The 18,310-nt window shown below is 29.9% G+C and overlaps 1 protein-coding gene across 4 annotated transcripts in view; it reads right to left on the bottom strand.

Moving 5' to 3' along the window:
• Nucleotides 1–1,538: 1,538 nt before the first annotated feature.
• Nucleotides 1,539–18,310, bottom strand: part of LOC119600521 (transforming growth factor-beta-induced protein ig-h3) — a 22,291-nt gene continuing 5,519 nt past the window's right edge. For 2 of the 4 annotated variants that reach the window (XM_037950780.1, XM_037950781.1), the window contains exons 3-8: nt 12,817–13,118; nt 12,589–12,742; nt 4,152–4,328; nt 3,666–3,942; nt 3,125–3,593; nt 1,539–3,059 (exon numbers count right to left, since the gene is read on the bottom strand). In XM_037950780.1, the coding sequence (XP_037806708.1) occupies nt 1,849–3,059; nt 3,125–3,593; nt 3,666–3,942; nt 4,152–4,328; nt 12,589–12,742; nt 12,817–13,118 (2,590 nt within the window). In that variant the 3' untranslated portion in view covers nt 1,539–1,848. The remainder of the gene's footprint in view (nt 3,060–3,124; nt 3,594–3,665; nt 3,943–4,151; nt 4,329–12,588; nt 12,743–12,816; nt 13,119–18,310) is intronic. The other 2 variants (XM_037950783.1, XM_037950782.1) reach the window with 2 other exon arrangements.

Here is an 18,310-nt window from a genome sequence, read left to right on the forward strand (position 1 = left end):
CCAGAGATACTGAATCCGTTCCGAGGCTACTTTCATAGTCATTACTGCGCCTTGAAGTATGCTGCCAGCCTTATTAAAAGTTGTCAGTTCAACTCATTCGAATAGATTCCACAGCTGATTCTTTCATTTGATTTTGATTCGTCTATGAAAATTTCGATGACATCTTCAATTACGTGAAGAGGTTCGAACTTCGAGGGACCAGTCAAATTTGTATGAAATTGAATGGCTAAAAAAGTAGTGCACTTTATCCGAGAATTCGTTATAACCGAGTTCGTTCTAAGTTAAGTTTTTTGTATTAAAATAGTTACTAAAATCTCGGGAATTGTAAAATAGTTCGTAATAACCAAGAATTCGTTATAACTGAGATCGTTATAAACGGTATTGACTGTAAGTGTGTTATATTAGGCTATTCTTAATCGTAAATAACAACCATTAAAGCGTGTGTCGTAAATTTAAAGTGAATTTCGGAAGACGGTTCGAACTACGAAATTATAAAGGTCTTTATGGGACGTTTATGATTCATCAGTATTTGACATGATTAACTATTTATCGGATTTATGCCTATTTTTATTGTCGATATTGCGTTTTTGTTTTGGAATAGATCCATTAAATGGGGACTTGAGCCAATTATGCATCGAGATTTTAAGAATTCAAAAAAATTTCGTAAAATTATTAATTTTTATTAATTTTATCTTAAGACCATACAAATTGAAAGATTTATTGACAATAAATTGATTTTCAGTAAGAGGGGTTATTACTATAGGGAGTAGGGTCAATTATGGACTTATCTTTGTGAAATTTGGTACAAAGACTTCATTGCTATTCTGAAATGTTTATGATAATTTTGAACATTAAAGCGTTCTTATATGGTCTCTAGGGTTAACAATGGTACGATGGGCTGTTTGGAGGATAGCTGGATTCGTGTATCGATATAGAGGATATTTAAAACCAAACAAGAAATATTTCTGGAAATTTTCAGTCCTCTAGCTTCCACCGTTCGAACGGTAACGTAGTCTCCTCAGACGAACGGACCTAGACATGTCTGTCTGTCCGTTTTTGAATCTAATAAGAATTTACGTTATGGACATAGAACAACTTTTCAGAATAAAATTCACATAATATTCAGAGATCGTAGAATTGTTTACGTCCTTAGAATTGTAGAAGAGTTTGGATTAAGAATACAAGATTACATCATAGAATGTTGTTTTCAATAGTTAAATTTTCTGAAGATCCCAGATGTCTTCGGAATCCAAATTTTCAATAATTCTTATTTATAGATCTGCAAAATCGATCTATAAATAATGGAGATATAAGCAAAAATCCAAGACAACCTCTGAAAATGAAAGAAAATCTGTAAGAAAGGATTTTTAGTACTTTTTCGTTCTTCAACTGGTACTTTTCAAATATTTTATAATATTGAACCTGAGGATCTTAGGCCAATACCAATTCTATAATTTTAACTATTAATCGTGGATCCAACATTCAGTATTCCCCTTAAAAACAAAAGATATTATTCAAGTTTTTTTTTTAATTTATTTATTAAATTTAAATAATCGTTTTTTTATTTATATGTATAAATAATAATTTATATAGTTAAATATATAGTTTATATATTAATTATAATATAGAAAATATTCGAAAATATCAGATCAAAAATTTTCATTTCGTTATTCGGTTTAAGCTTAATAAATACGTTATGTTTTCTTGTTAATGTATGTATGTTTCGTTAAAAAAAATGTGTAGCATGAGGGGGGTAGAAGAAGGTGGAAGAGGAAAGTATTGGAATTATAAAATAATTGAGCTTTCAATTTTCACTAAGGGTCCAAAAGCTGGTTCTCCAAACAACATCTAGAAAAAGAGATCACCAAAAATATCTTCGGGATTTTGGAAGGGATGTTGGTGGGGACGTTGAGCTTGATGGCCGGGATATTGGGGTATTTTATGGGCCTGTTGTTGTTGCTGTTGTTGACGAGAGAGAGGAACTATAACATCATTGATTTCATGGATAATGCCATTGGAGGCAATGGTATCGCATTTGGTAACTCCGGCATTTTGTATCTTGGGACGACGATCACGGGTAATGCGCAAATGATGACCATTTAAGGACTCAATGGAACGCACGAAAGGCCAGTTGGTGGGAATAATGCCAGCACAGCAAACAACATCATCAACTATATGGGTCTTGATAAGATTTTCCAATTCCGATTGATCTTTGCTAAGAGAGTCTTCGAGTTCTTCGAAAACATCATTTTTGGGAACCAACAAAGTGTAATCACCCTCAGCATTAGCCAATAAATCGGTGAGATTAGCCATGCGCACCAAATCCAAGAATTTACTATAGTTAGGATTGGCTTCCAACATTTCCAAAAGATTTTGTTTGGCTGGCTGCAAAGCTTTGTCAACTTGATGCAAAACGGAACCACAACTTTCATCATCGAAATGCACTAAACGGGCACAATTGACGGTGGCACGATTCATGACATTCGAGAAAAGAGCATGAGTAGAATAGAGATTAATGCGCACTTTATCACCACCCACAGTGGGCATAAGTTGTTCTTGCAAATCACAGGTCTTAATCATGGGCTGAGCAATGTGATAGTTAAGGAATTCAATCAATTCTTGATTATCTTTCAATTGTTCAGGAGATTCCTCCAATAATTTAGCCCATTGGGTGTTTTGCAAAGCCTTGTCGGTGGGAGCAAATACGGTAACATTATCCATATCATCGAATTTGTTATCCAAACCGGTGGCTTCCAAAAGTCGCTTGAAAATGGTGACATTTTTCTCTTGCATGAGTGAGGATAAAGGTAAAGCCGATTCAGTGGGCATAATGGTGTCGATAACATGGACAACACCATTGGAACCCATAATATCAGCCTCAGTGATCTTGGCAATGCCATTGATGAGAACAGGTTGTTGGGCTTTAGAGTCGGCTTCAGAAGTTTTGCTGCGATTGAAACGCATGGGTTCACCTAATAAATTGTAGGCTGTGGTTTTGGCGCCGGGAACAGAAGCCACCGAACAGAAGGTCAAATCCAAAATGTGGTTTTTAAGGATGTCTGGAAGGAAATGAACAGAAGTTAGTCATAAAAATGTTTACTGGGTAAAAATCAAAACTACTTACTAGAAGCACAACCCTTGCCCTCCTTCAAAGCTCTACGCAAATGAGGTTCCAATTTCTCAAAGGCATCATCGGTGGGTACAAAGATGGTCACTGGTTTCTCACCCTCCAAAAGTTCATTCAATTTAGTATTTTCCAAAACTGTACGCATAATCGACATATCGGCTCTTTGGCGGATAATATCCATAACATTCTTATCGGCAGGTTTCAAAACGCCCGCTAAAGTATGAATCAAACCCTGTTCGGAAAGTTTATCGTGTTTCTCAATGGGCACACAATTGGCGGTATAACGATATGGTTCAGGACTCAAAGAAATAGGCATTTGGTAACTGTTAATGCGTATAGTTTGGCCATCTACTTGTGTCTTCAAAATCTGTTCGTTGCGCACATCATCCAAGCTAATTTCCCCATCGACCACATGACGCAAGTACAATTGTTTCATGCCTTCATCCGATTTCATTTCAACCAAATTCTGTAGAAAAAATTGAAATGATTATTTTACGTGTTTTTCAAAATTGCCTTTATGCATCTCCAGCAAACTTACATTTTCACTTTGCACGGCATCACTGTAAGCTGTGAATGCTTCATCCAAAGGCAAAAAGATGGTTACATTTTTACGTGACTGTATAGAGTCGCCTAAGCCGCTGCTTTTTGCTTTGGCCAAAAACTCTTTGGCGCCTAAATCGCTAGCCGTTGCTTCGATATCTTTGATTTCAATTTTCTCGCAAGGTGTTGCATAAGCAGCATTACGTGGACGCCCATAGCCATGACAGCATTGACGTGAAATGGTCAAAGTTTTCTTTTTGCCATTTTTATTGATACTAGGAATAAACCACAAACAAACAAAACAAATTAGTTAAAAACATGTTGATATTAACTTTAATAACAATTATTGCCAATTAATTTTGTTTATAATTTCAACTTGTGTTGTGGCAATTTTTTTATTTATTATGACAGTGAAGTGAAATCTAAAACTGGGTTAATTGCATTTCGTTTTGAAAATATGTTTGCTTTGCTTGCAACTACTTACACTCGGGTACAAATATATTTATTGGGTTTTTCCACACATGAATTCAATTGGAATTGGAACTGTCCAAAACTGGGTTGTTTAACGGTTTCTGTGCCAACGGCAGTTTCAGTTTCTTCCTTTTCATCGCCTTCTTCTAAGGTTTTTTCGTCTTCTTCCTTTTCGGTACAGACATTGGGTCTAAAAGAGGGAAGAAAAGAAAAGTTAAGAAATTATATATGTAAGAAAGTTGTAATGAAATAAAGCACGAGATTCTGGAGGTATTTAAAATCAAGACTATACTGTAGACTAAACTACAGTCTAGACTGTAAAGGAGGATGTATGTTACAGCAGATCCGAAGAAATTCACAAAGGCCACTAACGGGATTAACGAAATTTTTGGTACTTTTTCTAAATTGTAAACTTTTGATAAGTAGTCCACATAGTAGTCAATAGAACAGCCTAAAGTCTAGTAGTCTTGTCTATAGTCTAGTATGTAGTCTAGTCTATAGTCTTATCTATAGTCTAGTCTGTAGTTTAGTCTGTAGTCTAGTCTGTAGTCTAGTCTGTAGTCTAGTCTGTAGTCTAGTCTGTAGTCTAGTCTGTAGTCTAGTCTGTAGTCTAGTCTGTAGTCTAGTCTGTAGTCTAGTCTGTAGTCTAGTCTGTAGTCTAGTCTATAGTCTAGTCTATAGTCTAGTCTATAGTCTAGTCTATAGTCTAGTCTATAGTCTAGTCTATAGTCTAGTTTATAGTCTAGTCTATAGTCTAGTCTATAGTCTAGTCTATAGTCTAGTCTATAGTCTAGTCTAGTATATAGTCTAGTCTATAGTCTAGTCTATAGTCTAGTCTATAGTCTAGGTCTATAGTCTAGTCTATAGTCTAGTCTCTAGTCTAGTATATAGTCTAGTATATAGTCTAGTCTATAGTCTAGTCTATAGTCCACTCTATAGTCTAATCTATAGTCCACTCTAATCTAGTCTATAGTCTAGTCTATAGTCTAGTCTATAGTCTAGTCTATAGTCTAGTCTATAGTCTAGGTCTATAGTCTAGTCTATAGTCTAGTCTATAGTCTAGTCTATAGTCTAATCTATAGTCTAGTCTATAGTCTAGTCTATAGTCCGTTATAGTCTAGTCTATAGTTAGTCTATAGTCTAGTTGTCTATAGTCTAGTCTAGTCTAGTCTATAGTCTAGTCTATAGTCTAGTCTATAGTCTAGTCTATAGTCTAGTCTATCGTCTAGTCTATAGTCTAGTCTATAGTAGTCTATAGTCTGTCTATAGTCTCTAGTCTATAGTCTAGTCTATAGGTTCTAGTCGATAGTTCTAGTCTATAGTCTAGTCTATAGTCTAGTCTATAGTCTAGTCTATAGTCTAGTCTATAGTCTAGTTAGTCTATAGTCTAGTCTATAGTCTAGTCTATAGTCTAGTCTATAGTCTAGTCTATAGTCTAGTCTATAGTCTAGTCTATAGTCTAGTCTATAGTCTAGTCTATAGTCTAGTCTATAGTCTAGTCTATAGTCTAGTCTATAGTCTAGTCTATAGTCTAGTCTATAGTCTAGTCTATAGTCTAGTCTATAGTCTAGTCTATAGTCTAGTCTATAGTCTAGTCTATAGTCTAGTCTATAGTCTAGTCTATAGTCTAGTCTAGTCTAGTCTATAGTCTAGTCTATAGTCTAGTCTATAGTCTAGTCTATAGTCTAGTCTATAGTCTAGTCTATAGTCTAGTCTATAGTCTAGTCTATAGTCTAGTCTATAGTCTAGTCTATAGTCTAGTCTATAGTCTAGTCTATAGTCTAGTCTATAGTCTAGTCTATAGTCTAGTCTATAGTCTAGTCTATAGTCTAGTCTATAGTCTAGTCTATAGTCTAGTCTATAGTCTAGTCTATAGTCTAGTCTATAGTCTAGTCTATAGTCTAGTCTATAGTCTAGTCTATAGTCTAGTCTATAGTCTAGTCTATAGTCTAGTCTATAGTCTAGTCTATAGTCTAGTCTATAGTCTAGTCTATAGTCTAGTCTATAGTCTAGTCTATAGTCTAGTCTATAGTCTAGTCTATAGTCTAGTCTATAGTCTAGTCTATAGTCTAGTCTATAGTCTAGTCTATAGTCTAGTCTATAGTCTAGTCTATAGTCTAGTCTATAGTCTAGTCTATAGTCTATTCTATAGTTTAGTCTATAGTCTAGTCTATAGTCTAGTCTAAGTAGTCTATAGTCTAGTCTATAGTCTAGTCTATAGTCTAGTCTACAGTCTAGTCTATAGTCTAGTCTATAGTCTACTCTATAGTCTAGTCTACAGTCTAGTCTATAGTCTAGTCTATAGTCTAGTCTATAGTTTAGTCTATAGTCTAGTCTATAGTCTAGTCTATAGTCTAGTCTATAGTCTAGTCTATAGTCTAGTCTATAGTCTAGTCTACAGTCTAGTCTATAGTCTAGTCTATAGTCTACTCTATAGTCTAGTCTACAGTCTAGTCTATAGTCTAGTCTATAGTCTAGTCTATAGTTTAGTCTATTGTCTAGTTTACAGTCTACTCTATAGTTAAGTACTGAGAAACTGTCTAAACACGATAGTCTAAACTTTAACTAAATTCTAAACTGTAGACTAAATCATAGTCAAAACTTTAGTCTAAACTCTAGTCTAAACTAGAGTCGAATTTACTATCTTAATAATAGTCTATAATTTATTTTAAACCATAGCCAGAACTTTCTAAACTAAACTAAATTTTTGACTAATGTATACTAAACTACACCTTAACTGTAGTCTAAATAAAAATTTTGTCTAAACTTTAGACTAAACTATAGTCTATGAAATGACAGCTGTCACTTTAGACTTAATTTCCCTGTGTTGGCGGCTCCTAAACAGAAAACATTTCATTGTCAAAATCGTATTTGAAAAAATTACTAGATTTTCCATAAATCAGTTTTATAAATTATACATTTTTCAAATTTCCTTTTCTAAACTTAAACAAAGATAAAATAAAGCACAAACTTGACAACAAGCCAACTAAATTAGAATACTGATTAATAACTTTGACAGTTGAGTTTATCAAATTTGCAAATCTCATCTAATTGTTAGAATTATAATTTCAAACAAATTTGCTTAAAAAAAAAAAAAAAAAACAACAACAATTACAATTGTAATGCTAACGATAGGCAGTTGTTAAACAATTCAATATTAAAAACTACAAATCTTTATATGTCTAGAAAAACCTTATTTATTATGAAATCATTAACCTTGAATTTAACAAAACAATTAAATTAAAAGATTCGAATAGATAGCAAAGTTAGTACTTAGAATAGTAGAACTAGTAGTTACATTATATTATAGACTGGTTTAGAATAATTAAATTTGTAGGAATGATAGAATATTATAATTCTAAACACAATTATTAGGGGCTGTTAAATAAGTTATAAAAACAAAAAAGGGGTGGTTATTTAAATAAGTTTTTAACATTATTTTTTATTAAATGGGAACCGAATTTTTGGTGAATAATAAAAAAAATATTACAATTATTACACCAAATTTCTTAAAAACTTCCTCTGAATATTTAATAAAAAATGACGTCAATTTTCAATTATCGTGAGAAACTATTAAATATTTAAATCAGTTTTAGATTTGTTTCAACTTAAAATTTAATTGAAATATAAATTAATCATAAAGCTTTATAAAAAAAAACCAACAGCGATAAACTTTAATTTTAAAACTGACCCTTTAAGAGTTTAGCACATGTTTTGGCAATTTCGATTGATAAACCTATGACCCGATCAAAAAAAGATCCCACATAAACTATGAAAAGTAAATAGAATTAAAATATGAAAAAAATTCAAAACTGATAATAGATTTTCAAAATTTCAAGCCCAAAATTCTGAATCATGTAGATTCTAGTTATTAACAATTTTCGTAAATTTACATACAACAAAACTTTAATAATTAACATTCGAATTGTTAACAAGAAATTTAAACAATCATTTTGAACTTTTTGTTTGTTAAACCAAGCGTATGAAATACTTAAAACCAACAAAATTAAATGTTTAATATTAAAAATTTTGTTAAAAAAAAAAAAACAAATATTTAAAAGTTAACAATTATTATTGCCTAACAAATAGCTAAGAATTGGATCAAAAACAAAATTTTAGAAAAAAACCAAAAACGTATTTAACTTACGTAATATTTATTAAAAAATATAAAACGCATTTGAACTGTTACCACAAAAAATATAATTCAATTTGATTGACATTTATCTTCTTAAGTCTGAAATAAATTATTTTGTTTATGAGAAAATTGCATAAAGAAATTTAACAATTAAGCGAAATATTTGTTAAATTTGTTTCTTTTTGGCATAAATTTTGTTATATTTCTTTGTGAATCATTAAGTTTGTTTTTTTTTTTCAATTATTGAATTACTTATTAAAAATCAAAACAATAATTTTTATTAAAAAATCCCACAGGAAATTGAGTCAGACATTACTTTTACTCAGATTACAACTTAAAGTCAGGTTTTAATCTAAGGTGAACTATAGTTTAAATAATTCACTAAATTGCAATCCGAAATGTAGTCAAAACTGTAGTATAAACTATAGTCTAAACTGTAGACTAAACTGTAGCCTAAACTGTCAACTAAACTGTAGACTTAACTACAGTCTAAACAGCCGACTAAACTATAATCAAATAAGTTATCTATAGTCTAATATATAACCCAAACTGTAGCTTAAACAATAGTTTAAACTGTACTCTAAACTATAATTTCTCTGTTATTTTGGTCTAAATTATAACCCAAACTGTAGTTTAAACAATAGTTTGCACTGTAGTCTATAGTCTAGTCTATAGTCTAGTCTATAGTCTAGTCTATAGTCTAGTCTATAGTCTAGTCTATAGTCTAGTCTATAGTCTAGTCTATAGTCTAGTCTATAGTCTAGTCTATAGTCTAGTCTATAGTCTAGTCTATAGTCTAGTCTATAGTCTAGTCTATAGTCTAGTCTATAGTCTAGTCTATAGTCTAGTCTATAGTCTAGTCTATAGTCTAGTCTATAGTCTAGTCTATAGTCTAGTCTATAGTCTAGTCTATAGTCTAGTCTATAGTCTAGTCTATAGTCTAGTCTATAGTCTAGTCTATAGTCTAGTCTATAGTCTAGTCTATAGTCTAGTCTATAGTCTAGTCTAGTCTAGTCTATAGTCTAGTCTATAGTATAGTCTATAGTCTAGTCTATAGTCTAGTCTATAGTCTAGTCTATAGTCTAGTCTATAGTCTAGTCTATAGTCTAGTCTATAGTCTAGTCTATAGTCTAGTCTATAGTCTAGTCTATAGTCTAGTCTATAGTCTAGTCTATAGTCTAGTCTATAGTCTAGTCTATAGTCTAGTCTATAGTCTAGTCTATAGTAGTCTATAGTCTAGTCTATAGTCTAGTCTATAGTCGAGTCTATAGTCTAGTCTATAGTCTAGTCTATAGTCGATTCTATAGTCTAGTCTATAGTCTATAGTCTAGTCTATAGTCTAGTCTATAGTCTAGTCTATAGTCTAGTCTATAGTCTAGTCTATAGTCTAGTCTATAGTCTAGTCTATAGTCTAGTATAGTCTAGTCTATAGTCTAGTCTATAGTCTAGTCTATAGTCTAGTCTATAGTCTAGTCTATAGTCTAGTCTATAGTCTAGTCTATAGTCTAGTCTATAGTCTAGTCTATAGTCTAGTCTATAGTCTAGTCTATAGTCGAGTCTATAGTCTAGTCTATAGTCTAGTCTATAGTCGAGTCTATAGTCTAGTCTATAGTCTAGTCTATAGTCTAGTCTATAGTCTTCTATAGTCTAGTCTAGTCTATAGTCTAGTCTATAGTCTAGTCTATAGTCTAGTCTATAGTCTAGTCTATAGTCTAGTCTAGTCTAGTCTATAATCTAGTATTCTAGTCTATAGTCTAGTCCATAGTCTAGTCTATAGTCTAGTCCATAGTCTAGTCCATAGTCTAGTCTATAGTCTAGTCTATAGTCTAGTCTAGTCTATAGTTTAGTCTATAGTCTAGTCTATAGTCTAGTCTATAGTCTAGTCTATAGTCTAGTCTATAGTCTAGTCTATAGTCTAGTCTAGTCTAGTCTAGTCTAGTCTATAGTCTAGTCTATAGTCTAGTCTATAGTCTAGTCTATAGTCTAGTCTATAGTCTATAGTCTAGTCTATAGTCTATAGTCTAGTCTATAGTCTAGTCTATAGTCTAGTCTATAGTCTAGTCTATAGTCTAGTCTATAGTCTAGTCTATAGTCTAGTCTATAGTCTAGTCTATAGTCTAGTCTATAGTCTAGTCTATAGTCTAGTCTATAGTCTAGTCTATAGTCTAGTCTATAGTCTAGTCTATAGTCTAGTCTAGTCTATAGTCTAGTCTATAGTCTAGTCTATAGTCTAGTCTATAGTCTAGTCTATAGTCTAGTCTATAGTCTAGTCTATAGTCTAGTCTATAGTCTAGTCTATAGTCTAGTCTATAGTCTAGTCTATAGTCTAGTCTATAGTCTAGTCTATAGTCTAGTCTATAGTCTAGTCTATAGTCTAGTCTATAGTCTAGTCTATAGTCTAGTCTATAGTCTAGTCTATAGTCTAGTCTATAGTCTAGTCTATAGTCTAGTCTATAGTCTAGTCTATAGTCTAGTCTATAGTCTAGTCTATAGTCTAGTCTATAGTCTAGTCTATAGTCTAGTCTATAGTCTAGTCTATAGTCTAGTCTATAGTCTAGTCTATAGTCTAGTCTATAGTCTAGTCTATAGTCTAGTCTATAGTCTAGTCTAGTCTAGTCTATAGTCTAGTCTATAGTCTAGTCTATAGTCTATAGTCTAGTCTATAATCAAGTGTATAGTTTACTCTATAGTCTTGTCTCCTTTATTATATTTCACCCTGTATGCAATAAACATCTTCATCATATATATGACGCTTTTATCAGTAATTGAATATACTTCTAAGTAGTAGTCTAGTTAAAAAGAAAATCTATTATACTCGTTGTTTATATAATTCCCCACTTACATCAGACAGAATAATCTCAAAAAAAATTTTCCTAACAGATGTTTTTTCTAGAAAACTACAAAGCAAACAATTAGACTTTTTTGTTTAAATTGTAATTTTAAACTCACATGCTTCGGGAACAAACACAAAAATGTTTGCTTCTCTGCCCCACATAACAACAACAACAATATTTAGAAAATTTTTGTAAAAAAATATAAATTTCATATTCAAAAGATTAGAAATGTAGATAGATTTCAGAACTGAGAAAAAATTTGCGGTCAGTGGCTTTAGTGGGGGCATGATAATTGTTTAAACAAATAAACTAGAAAAAAATATTCGCATTTCATAAAAAAATACAAACAAAATAAACACAATGTATGAACAAAGTTGTATCTGTACTACATTGGTACGAACAACAACAACTCTTTATCATATTTAATTTAATTGAATTGAAGGAAACTATTCAATTTGATGATTTACATCCATATGATGATTATAGTTGGATGTTGATGATGATGATGATGATGGTCTATAGAAAAGCCAGATTATTACCGATGTGAATACAACATTCACTGTTGGACAATTAGTTTTTAAACACAATATTTGAGTCGAGACTTTCACAGTGAAAATGTGTGAATTAATGAAAGTTTTGCTAACTACACGCAGTATGCTGCTGTTTAAATTTAGTTTAATTCATGATTTTATTTAGAAATTTATTTTATTTTTTTTATTATAATTTCACGCTTTTTATATTATAAATTGACAGTTTTTTTGATTTTTATCTGTGAACACTTTGACTGACTTTGAAAAACTTGAAAAAAAATTGTTTTAATTTTGTTAGACTAGACTATAGACTAGACTATAGACTAGACTATAGACTAGACTATAGACTAGACTATAGACTAGACTATAGACTAGACTATAGACTAGACTATAGACTAGACTATAGACTAGACTATAGACTAGACTATAGACTAGACTATAGACTAGACTATAGACTAGACTATAGACTAGACTATAGACTAGACTATAGACTAGACTATAGACTAGACTATAGACTAGACTATAGACTAGACTATAGACTAGACTATAGACTAGACTATAGACTAGACTATAGACTAGACTATAGACTAGACTATAGACTAGACTATAGACTAGACTAGACTATAGACTAGACTATAGACTAGACTATAGACTAGACTATAGACTAGACTATAGACTAGACTATAGACTAGACTATAGACTAGACTATAGACTAAACTATTTACTAGACTATAGACTAGACTATAGACTAGACTATAGACTAGACTACAGACTAGACTATAGACTAGACTAAAGACTAAACTATAGACTTGACTTTAGTCTATAGACTTTTGACTAGACTGTAGACTAGACTATAGACTAGATTATACACTAGACTATTGACTAGACTATAGATTATACTATAGTCTTGACTATACGAAAAACAAATAAAAAGAACAAAATTCGACTTACCCCTTCCACCAAGGTTCCTGTTGGGTGCCAATGCCGAAACCGCCAAAAGTATTAAACAAATTATTGCCAAAGAAGGGGAAAGCTTGTTGGAAAAACAAGCCCGGTTGATGTTGGGCACCCTCACCATTTACCTCACTAGTCACGACATCAACTTCTGCAAAGTGAAAGACGAAATTCAAAACTCCATTCCATTTCCAAAATTCCGGGACAAATAGATCGAAAACTTACCAAATGGTTTCTCCTCATTATTACGACTCTGTTGATTTTGTTGCTGCTGTTGTTGAGCTTCCAAGGGCACAAATTCAGCTTCAGGTTCAAAACTATCAAATGGCGTATTAAAAGTTAAAGGATTAATTAAATTGGGCCAAATGTAATTTTGTTGTTGTTGCTGTTCTTGTAGTTGTGAAGCCTGAGCCTGACGTGGTGCTAAATGTCGTTGTTGTTGTGGTGAAGTGTAAAATGTTATTTGTGGTGATATGAAAGGTTCGAATAGGTGACGCTGAGGCGTGGTTAGATGAGACATAAAACTACTACAAAAAAACAAAATGGAAGAGAACAAATTTTGCCGGGCATGCAAAGCAAAATAAGCCAATAATAATGAGTATTTGAAAATTAATTTTGAAAAAAAATTAAAAGCCAAAATTTAAAAAAAAAACCGTTTTATTGCTAAAGAAAACTTTAGAGATTATTGAACTTAATGAAGACAGTGGGACAAAGAATTTAAAATACAATTTAGGTGTTAATCATCAAAAAGAAATATTTAAACAAATTTTTACTTTATTTAAACTCAATTTATTTACTTTTAAATTTCGTTTGAATAATTTTGTTACTTACTGTATAAATTTCTTTTAAGCTCTTTGAACTTCTAAAGTTTTCTTTTAAAAAATTTCAATTTAAATTTAGAATTTTGATAAAAAATGAGGTGCTAAATATGTTAATGACTTCTATTATTATATTTTAAATGGATTTGCAACAACAAAAAATAAACTAAAACAAACTAAACTTATAAATAATATTAATAATATTTATAATGACAATATACATCTATATAGATAACATCATGAGTTTGAAATATTACTAAGCCAAAGAAATATTTTAAATAATTGAACTCAGTTAATACCACATTTGAATACTAATGTTTTAAAACATTAACTCAAGAGATAATAAAAAGTTAATAAAATATATTATACACCAATACAATAAAAAAAGCAGTGAATAACAAATAAAAAATTTTCAAAATTTATTCCAGAAATTTTAAACTAACAGCTGCTCTTCTCGCCTCGAACAACAAATAAACAATTATTGTTGGAAAAAATATATAATTAAAAATTAACCATAAATTAATACAGTTTTTGGTTAAACCTCTTTTTTATAAAAAGGTGTTGGAAGTCAGACATGCAAATTAGTTTTTTTTTTGTACAAACTTGTTTATTTAAAAACAAATTTCAATTGTTTAAAATTACTGAAGTGCAAGATTTTTTAAAACAAGTAATAAATTTCATTAAATTTAAATTATTTTTGGGGAAAAAACTTTATTTGTTGTATAAAATTATTTTATACTAAATTTAATTGTTTTTTTAAAAAGTTATTTTTTTGGCAAATTTTAAAAATAATAGTAATTAAAGTATCCAGATAGGGGATAATTAAAGTTAAAAAACAGGAAATAAAGAACATTTTAATAAAACATTAAAAAACAAGATGAGTATTAAAAGTAATTCAAATTTTATTAAAACGTTTAATCACATTAACTTAAACACATTGCAACAACCAGTGATGCCAAGTATCACAAAGTCAGTAGAAATCTCTAAAAACATTAGAAATCCCGTTTTCGTACCCTTCAAACTAAAAACACATCTTTTGAAGCCAAGAACGAATCTATAAGGGGAAATAGCTCTATCTATCTATCTATCTATCTATCTATCTATCTATCTATCTATCTATCTATCTATCTATCTATCTATCTATCTATCTATCTATCTATCTATTTATCTATCTATCTATCTATCTATCTATCTATCTATCTATCTATCTATCTATCTATCTATCTATCTATCTATCTATCTATCTATCTATTTATCTATCTATCTATCTATCTAACTATCTATCTATCTATCTATCTATCTATCTATCTATCTATCTATCTATCTATCTATCTATCTATCTATCTATCTATCTATCTATCTATCTATCTATCTATCTATCTATCTATCTATCTATCTATCTATCTATCTATCTATCTATCTATCTATCTACTATCTATCTATCTATCTATCTATCTATCTATCTATCTATCTATCTATCTATCTATCTATCTATCTATCTATCTATCTATCTATCTATCTATCTATCTATCTATCTATCTATCTATCTATCTATCTATCTATCTATCTATCTATCTATCTATCTATCTATCTATCTATCTATCTATCTATCTATCTATCTATCTATCTATCTATCTATCTATCTATCTATCTATCTATCTATCTATCTATCTATCTATCTATCTATCTATCTATCAATCTATCTCTGTACGTCTCACTCGTGTTGCCAGATTAGTTTGTTCATGTTTACGATATAATATCAGTGAGGACAACTAAATTTTAGGAAAACAAAAGCTAAAATGTTGAAACGAAAACGCTACTCTGTTAAATGGGAATGAATAATATTAAATATTTATCTATAAATTTAGTTAGTAATCAAATCAAATATTTCAAATCTAGCTTAAGTTGCTTCAAATACTAATATATTAGCGAACAATTCAAACCAAATTTCTATTATTAAACTTTGACTAAGAAATTGTTTAAAAAAATATAAATTTCCTAAAATTTATTAAAAATTTAAATAGAACAATGATAAAATTATACCATAATCGAATTTTAAAACAATAAATTGAAATATTTACCATGGGCAGAATACTAATCTGATGGCTTATGATAATTTAATAAAATATTTTTTTGACATTTAACATTAAAAGACTTCCCTTAAGCTGAGACAAGGTTTTTCAAAGCCTTTTTTCTTTCTTACAAACTTTATTTAAACCAAGTTTAAATTATTAAACTGTGATTCAAATTTTAGCCGCTTTAAGAAATTTATAAAGAATCAATAAGTATGAAAAAAAATTTGCAAATTCGCATTTAAAACTCGGTTAGAATATTGATTTGTTATCTAATATTAAAAAACTATAAAGATTTATTTGAAAAATACACAGCACGTTTAACTAATCTTTAAAAAAATAAAAATGACATTACATTTTTTTAAGCAATGAATGAATAAAATAAATGTTTTATGTTTAAAATTTGCAAAAAAATATACTTTTAAATAAAAAAAATAAACAAAAAACGAACAATATATTAGTAAAACATAAACCCTGGGAATTTTTTAAAAAACCATTTCAGTCTAAAACATTTGCATACTTATTTAAATATGAAAAAAAACTTAATTAGTTCAAAGTGTTTTTTCTCGAAAAAAGAAGAGAAAACTTTCCTTTTTTGTAAGTTAATGTCAGCAGCTTTATTTTTTTACATTTCTACGTCTTAACACTAATTATGGGTAGGTAGTCGGTCGGTATAACCAAGAGGTGTCACACTTTTTTTTCGTGTAAAAGTCATTAATATGTAGAAGCTTAACTGCTAACGTGTAACAATAATAACAAAAAAACATAAACAAAAGACCTGAAATGACTCATGTTGCATATCATGATAATAACGTTAAATTTTTTTTCAAACTTATAAAAATCTTTAACATTATTTATGGTTTTTGTTTTTTTTTTTTTTTTTCTTCTTCTCAATTTTTATGATTTTTATCTTTAGAAAAAAAGCCATAAAATTTGATTTTTCAAAAAAAAGTATATGGTATTTAATTTTATATTGTTTTTATTAACAAGTAATAATTATAAAAAATTATTTAATTATTTAAAGAATTTGTTTTTCACTGTTTATAAGGCGGAAACAAACAAATAAGAGCCCTAACATGACAATAACTTCTTTGATAATAAACAATAAATTAACAGTCTAAAGTGCAAAATAAACAAACAACAAAAGACAGTAAGTGCACGAAAAATCTTTAATAGAAGTGTTTATCAAACAATGTCTTTTACATTTTCTTCATATTTTTCTACTCACTTCTTTAATACGCTAAAGTTTCATGTATTGCTACGTAATTTATTTGCAAATAGTTGGCATCACTTATTTCATGTTGTAAACATAAATTGACTAATATGGCATCTCATTTTATAAAGATTGCTAAAATAACGGTATGTTTTTACAACCTGTAGTGCTGAATAAGAACAAGTTCATCGGCATAAGGAAAAATGCGTCATCGGCATTATATTTCATCGGAATTGCGTCTCGTTCGTACTTGTGTGATGCATTATTTTGTATAACTGTCCTGTTATATATTGTCTGTATCGTGCTGTCGTTTCACCTCAAAGTGAGGTTGTGATTTGACTGGTGGGGACTATAAAATACTCAAACCGTTTATATCCTGGTGAAGACCATTGAAACTCAAATGTTTATAACCAAGTGGAAAGTACTTAATTAAGGCTTAAAGATTCCCTGCTTCATATATGAAGTTATAGGTCTACTTCGAGAGTTTCCTTGAAACCAACGTGGGATAACCTGGTGTTTTGCTTAAGGGCTCAGCCATTCAATCGTATCTATCTATCTATCTATCTATCTATCTATCTATCTATCTATCTATCTATCTATCTATCTATCTATCTATCTATCTATCTATCTATCTATCTATCTATCTATCTATCTATCTATCTATCTATCTATCTATCTATCTATCTATCTATCTATCTATCTATCTATCTATCTATCTATCTATCTATCTATCTATCTATCTATCTATCTATCTATCTATCTATCTATCTATCTATCTATCTATCTATCTATCTATCTATCTATCTATCTATCTATCTATCTATCTATCTATCTATCTATCTATCTATCTATCTATATATCTATTTATCTATATATCTATTTATCTATCTATCTATCTATCTATCTATCTATCTATCTATCTATCTATCTATCTATCTATCTATCTATCTATCTATCTATCTATCTATCTATCTATCTATCTATCTATCTATCTATCTATCTATATCTATCTATCTATCTATCTATCTATCTATCTATCTATCTATCTATCTATCTATCTATCTATCTATCTATCTATCTATCTATATCTATCTATCTATCTATCTATCTATCTATCTATCTATCTATCTATCTATCTATCTATCTATCTATCTATCTATCTATCTATCTATCTATCTATCTATCTATCTATCTATCTATCTATCTATCTATCTATCTATCTATCTATCTATCTATCTATCTATCTATCTATCTATCTATCTATCTATCTATCTATCTATCTATCTATCTATCTATCTATCTATCTATCTATCTATCTATCTATCTATCTATCTATCTATCTATCTATCTATCTATCTATCTATCTATCTATCTATCTATCTATCTATCTATCTACTATCTATCTATCTATCTATCTATCTATCTATCTATCTACTATCTATCTATCTATCTATCTATCTATCTATCTATCTATCTATCTATCTATCTATCTATCTATCTATCTATCTATCTATCTATCTATCTATCTATCTATCTATCTATCTATCTATCTATCTATCTATCTATCTATCTATCTATCTATCTGTCTATCTATTTATCTATCTATCTATCTATCT

This window comes from Lucilia sericata, unplaced genomic scaffold (assembly GCF_015586225.1).
Source record: "Lucilia sericata isolate MDLA Ls3-8-SP2 unplaced genomic scaffold, ASM1558622v1 Contig000116F_arrow, whole genome shotgun sequence".
In the NCBI taxonomy this organism is placed as follows: Eukaryota; Metazoa; Arthropoda; class Insecta; order Diptera; family Calliphoridae; genus Lucilia; species Lucilia sericata.